The sequence below is a fragment of the Capra hircus genome, unplaced genomic scaffold (genome assembly GCF_001704415.2).
Source record: "Capra hircus breed San Clemente unplaced genomic scaffold, ASM170441v1, whole genome shotgun sequence".
NCBI classification, from domain to species: Eukaryota; Metazoa; Chordata; class Mammalia; order Artiodactyla; family Bovidae; genus Capra; species Capra hircus.
In genome coordinates this window covers 1-6,353 of record NW_017213864.1, presented here as the reverse complement: position 1 = coordinate 6,353, position 6,353 = coordinate 1, and the positions used below count along the sequence as shown (strand labels likewise).

General features: G+C 44.1%; 1 gene segment (V, D, J or C); it reads left to right on the top strand.

Moving 5' to 3' along the window:
• Positions 1-665: 665 nt before the first annotated feature.
• On the top strand, positions 666-1,338 carry LOC108635336 (the record flags this gene model as incomplete). The annotated part of the segment is given in 2 exon segments: positions 666-808; positions 941-1,338. Coding segments are annotated over 2 exon segments (507 nt in total), but the record flags the coding sequence as incomplete, so codon positions are not given.
• Positions 1,339-6,353: the final 5,015 nt, after the last annotated feature.

Here is a 6,353-nt window from a genome sequence, read left to right as displayed (position 1 = left end):
TCTCATCTGTTTTCCTTATCCCTGTGCTCCCTGATGTTCAAGGTCCAAAAATAGCTTTCCAATTGGGAGATCAACTCTCCCGTTATCAGTGAGAAAGAAGTCATGTATTTTCCTTTTATTGTGTTTTACAAATCTGTCATTCCATGATAAATCAGGATAATAACCTTAGCATTTAACTATACATTATTTGACACCTGCCTCATAAAATTTTCTCCATGGCATGTTGACAGAGTCAACATGAATATAACTACTTCAGAGAAATGACTTGGGGAGAGGAGGGAGCACTTTCCATACAGAGGGATCCTTCTCTGACCCATGGGAATTGAGACACATGCAAGGAAGAAACCTCTGACTATTCCATCTAGAAATTGTAACTGGGGTTTCTTGCGAAGCTAGAAAAACCTGTACCATGCAAAAAATTATGGAAGTAATAATAGAATATTCCCCAAGCACGCTTATATTTAGGACTCTCTTCTTAGGGTCCTGTCCCATTCTACTGTATGTAATCCCACAAACTTATCAGGAGGAATAGGTCAGACCGGACTGTGGTGCAATTTTCACGATCACCACCAGAGGGCGGGGCTTCCTTCAGATGTGGTTCTGGTTTCACTTGCCTGCTTTGTAGCCCCAAGACAGAATATTGCTGCAGTACAGAAAGGGGCTCTCAGTTTCTGAGCGAGGAGCTTCTGTAACATCCAGATGGAGACTAGACTTGTTAGACTGATGTATTTCAGGGAACAAGGATCGTTTTCTTTTGCGAACATGCATCCTGTCACTCACTCAGTTCTTCTGATCATCTTAGTATTAGGTAAGTAACATTTTATTCTAAATGTTAATGATTTTTTACTTTCTTATAATTATGGATAAGTTTTATTTTTCTTCTCTGACTGAAAACTCCTCTCCTGTACATTTCTATGATAACAAAGTGATTTTCTTGTAGGAGGGACCAATGGTGACTCAGTGAACCAGACAGAAGGCCCAGTGACTGTCTCAGAGGGGGCTCTCATGACCCTGAACTGCACTTACCAGACGGCTGATTTTTCTCCCTATCTTTTCTGGTATGTCCAGCATCTCAACAAAGCTCCTCAACTCCTCCTGAAGGGCTTAACAGCAGACAAGAAGGTAGAGCATGAAGGTTTTCAGGCCACTCTTGTTAAGAGTGACAGCTCCTTCCACCTGCAGAAACAGGCAGTGCAAACATCAGACTCGGCCGTGTACTACTGTGCTCTGAGTGACACAGTGACACAGGGCTGCGGGGGAGCTGAGCACAAACCCAGAGTGCAGATGCGGCTCTGGCTGTGGGCAGCCCTGCAAGAGGTGTTGTTTCTCTCTCCAGAGGTACTGTCAAAGCACTTCCAGCTCTGATACTCAGAACCAAGGACACTGGAATTCTTCGATTGCCCTACGGAGAAATATGGGGCAGGACAGTGTAAAGAGGAACCTAAGCGCTTTTCTCCCGAAATGCCTGGTTTCAGCCCATCCACATTTCCCCAGATGGCATAAATCCCTTAAAGTGACATTAACTCTTCAATGACAATTCAGATTATATTTGCTTAAATATTTCACAATGTGTTAAGGAAAATTCCAGGGCACATTGTTGGTGGATGACTGTGCGACCTGGAGGCTAGTCTCTGGTTTTTATAATTCAGGCCATGATTGTGTATCCTGCTGAGTCTCCCCTGCAGACACTCTATCTTCAGTGACTGGAGATTTATTCTCTCTTTCCTTGACTTTTCCATCACTTCTGGTTGCTCCAGAAATGCTGCTGCCTAAGTAAGTTCCAGGAGGAGAGTTTCTGAGAAGATATTCTTTCTGTCAATGGCCCTGCGGATGAGAGCAGCCCCCTCTGTAAATGTCGCAGGCGTTGTATGTATTGTTTGTATTTAAACTAGGTACAGGATAGTCTCTTTCTTAGTAACCTCATCTCATCGAAATGAATCCCAAACAATGTTCAAATTACCATACAGTTGCAATCATTTCACATGTTAGCAAGATTATGCTCAAAATCCTTCAAGCTAGGCTTCAGCAGTACATGAACCAAGAATTTCTGTTGTAGAAGCTGGGGTTTAGAAAAGGCAGAGGAACCAGAGCAGATCCAATTTCTGCTGGATCACAGAAAAAGTAACAGGATTTAAAAAATCCACTTCTGCTTCATTGACTACATTAAAGCCTTTGACTGTGTGGATCACAATAAACTGTGGAAAATTCTTAAAGAGATGGGGATACCCAAGAAACCTGTATACAGGACAAGAAGCAACAGTTAGTGCTGGACATGGAACAATGGACTGGTTCAAAATTGGGAAAGGAGTACGTCAAGGCTATATATTGTCACCCTGATTATTTAACTTATATGTGGAGTACATCATGTGAAATGCAGGGCTGGATGACTCATAATCTGGAATCAAGATTGCCAGGAGAAATATCAACAATCTCAGTGGTATGTAGATGATTCCACTCTGATGGCAAAAAGTGAAAAAGAAACTAAAGAAGCTCTTGATGCAGGTGAAAGAGGAGATTGAAAAAGCTGGATTAAAACTCAACATTAAAAAACTAAGATTACATCATCTGGTCTCATCACATTATGGCATATAGATGGGGAAAATGAAACAGTGACAGATTTAATTATCTTGGGCTTAAAAATCACTGCAAATGGTGACTGCAGCCATGAAATTAAAAAGATGCTTGCTCCTCGGAAGAAAAGTTATGACCAAACTAAGACAGCATATTAAAAAGCAGAGACATTACTTTACCCCACAAAGGTCCATATAGTCAGAGCTATGGTCCCCAGTAATCATGTATGGATGTGAAAGTTGAACCATTAAGAAGCCTGAGTGCCAAAGAACTGATGCTTTCTAGCTGTGCTGTTGGAGAAGACTCTTGAGAGTCCCTTGGACCTGCAAGGAGAGCAAACAAGTTAATCCTAAAGGATATCAACCCTGAATATTCATTGGAAGGACTTATGTTGAAGCTGAAGTTCCAATATTTTGGCCACTTTGATGTGAAGAACCGATTCACTGCAGAAGACTCTGATGCTGGGAAAGATTGAGGGCAAGAGGATAAGGAGGTGACAGAGGATAAGATGGCTGGATGGCATCACTGACTTATTGGAATTGAGTTTAGCAAACTCTGGGGAGATGGTAAAGGACAGGGAAGGACACACAACACCTGCAATATTTACAGAGTGAGCTGCTCTGATCCACAGGGCCCTTCAGAAGGACTATCTTGTCAGGAAGGTGTCCTCTTGGAACTGACTTAAGCAGCAGCATTTCTGGAGCAACCCGAAGGGATAGAAAAGTCAGGAAAGAGAGAACAAAGCTCCTGGCGTGCTGCAGTTCCTGGAGGTTGTAAAGAGTCAGACATGACCTAGGGACTGAACAGCCAACAAAAACACAGAAAATCAATTCATCAATCAGTCATATTTCACACACATTGAAAAAGTGTTTATGTACTCTTACAATCAGTTATCTTGGCAGCAGAGTGAGCTCTTTCACCTGCTCAAGAAACTAGAGAAAGTGTCACCCCTCCCGAAGCAGGAGCATCTCCCCACTCCTCTGCTCAGGAGCAGGAATGCGGAGCCGCTTGGGTCACTGCTCTGCGTCTGTGATACAATCATGCCCACTGCACAGAGAGTCCCTCTGCACCTCTGCAGGCTGAATTCCTGTCTGCACCTTCCGGGAGCAGCCTTTCTGGAAGCACAGTGGTGGGCACAGCAGGCGGGAAGGGATGTATATTTTACTGCTGGCAGTCTGTGAGATGTGGCCAGGATACTAATCATTGTCATTTCATAATTTATAGGCGTGTGTGAGTTGCTAAGTGGTGTCTGACTCTTTGTGACCCCGTGGACTGTAGCCCAACAGACTCCTCTGTCCATGGAATTTTCCAGGCAAGATACTGGAGTGGATGCTATTCCCTTCTCCAGGGATCTTTCTGACCCAGGGACTGAATCCTCATCTCCTCAATTGGTAGGCAGATTCTTTATCACTTAGCACCTGAGAAGCCCAGTTGTTGGCACAACTACTTAAATGCAGAGTTTAATAGTTATAGTAGTTTTATGGTCTTGGCAGATGTACTCACCATCATCACTTAGGGAGAATCTGGACACCCACCTGAAGGTAAGCACTGCCTTCCTCCCTGGCATCCTGGAGTCCTGCACACTGGGTGCTGGCACCTGTGCACTGGGGTTCAACATCTTAATAAACAGACCTAGAAATGGAGAGGGGGATGAAAGAACAAAAATAAATCTTAATGGTGGGGAAATACAAGTAATGTAGCAGTTTTATTTCCCTAGTGGTAACTCGTCAGTTCTCTGTTTTGGTCTGATCCTCGTTTCACGTACTGGGGTCCAGGCTAGTGGGAGTACAGACAGGGCATAGGATTTTTTTTTTTTTTTTTTTGCTTACCTGCTCCTCTATCAACTGAAAGAAATTTGAGGTAGGAAATGTGTCTGATTTTGGTTTCCACATTGTAGACAACCCTGTAAATTTCCAGAATGAATGCTGGAGCTAGGGATTCCTGAAAATGCACAAGAGTTGAAGAGAATCTAGGTGATTTGCAGCCAGAGAGTCCTGCCAGCATGATAACTTCAACTCAAGATGCTAATTTTAGGTGGAGGGTTGGTTCAGTGAGTAGGACTCTGCACTCACATTGCAGGAGGCCCAGGTTCGATCCCTGGTCAGGGAACTAGATACCACACACCTAAAATAAGACCTGGCACAGACAAAAAAACAAACAAAAAGAACAGCTCAGCAAACAGATGTGCATTAAAAATGATCCCAGTTTTGGTAAGAACTAACAAAATTCATTTTAACAGGTGAGAAAATCTCTGTAGGTGAAAAAGGCACATTTGAAGAAGACTGTTCTCGGTTCATCTGACTGAGTCACAGCCATTGTTACTGGATTGATAGCACAGCCCTGAGAGCCTGTGTCAGGCAGCCTCCCAGCTGTCTGCAGCCACACGTCCCAGGCCTCAGAATGGTGTATGTCAGCAAAGACAATGGCAACAAGTCTTACCATAATATAGTCAGACTTTGCATAAAGTAAACCCTATCCTAGAGAAAAGAACAAGCTATGAAATGACCCTTTAAATCTTATGCTGGCTTCACTTCACTAGCACAAATAATTGCACAAGAAACTAGACAAAGAGGCTGACAGACACTGAGCAAACAGTTCTTTCCAGTGAGATTCCTGAATCCCTAATAAAACAAACAAGCAAACAGAAGACAGATAAATACCACACACGTGCGTCAGGAATGAAGAGTGCCTGGCTAAATTATTAAGCATCTAAACTTGACATTCTAAAAAAATGCTTAGTTGAATTAAAGCAAGAATATGACAAGAGGTAAAAAGATGCTTCAAGAACCAGGTTACCTAAGTAGGGTCACCTGTCTCTCATGAGGCTAAAGATATAAGGTGGTTTTGTCATCCAAGTAGGGTCCAGGGCCCCAAAGGATCCAGGGCCAAACTCATTGAGTCTTCTCTCTTTACTTACAGATCAGTACTCAGTCCAAGATTCACAGTGACGCCTCCCCCCACCTCTTTGCCCTCATCTCTCTCCCTCCTCTCTTTTCCCACATCCCTCCTCTCTGGACACTGGTCCACAAATTTCTAGGTTCCTCAGGAAATTTCTAGGTTCCTCAGGATCCCCAAAATATTATTCCATCTCACAGTGAGACAGTTGGGCCATTTTTGGTAAATGCCCTTATGCACTGGTGCCTAGAAGCTGCCTCCGTGAGGAAGGCTGGGCGATGTCCTGGTTCATCTCACCTGTTTTCCTCATCTCTGTGCCACCTGATGTCCAGGATCCACAACTTGTTTCACATATTTTGTCCAGTTTTCTAGTTGGAAGGTCAACTCTACCTTTATCAGTAAAAAGAAGTAACAGCAATTTATGTTTTAATTTTACAATATGACATTTTATGGTGGATGGGGTAATAACCTGCTCATTCAACCGCACATGAGATGAGATCTGCCTTAAGGGATCTGGTGGCTCAGATGTGCAAAGAGTCGCCTGCAATGCGGGAGATGCAGGAGACTCTGGCTCAGTCCCGTGTTGGGAAGATCCCCTGGAGGAGGGCGTGGCAAGCCACTCTAGTGTCTTGCCTGGAAATCCCGTGGACAGAGGGGCCTGGCAGGCTATAGCTCTAGGGCCACAGCGTCACACACGACTGAGAGCTGAGCAGAGCACAGGGCACAGGGCAGTTACTGGTCACTCAGCCGCACGTTATTTGAGACCCGACATAAATTTAATGCATTCCAGCATTCATTCCAGCAGCATGTGGGCTGTGTCTTGGGGATGAATAGAGCGAATCAGGTGAAGGTCTGGGGAGAGGAGGTGCCGGGGCCAGCATGAGGAA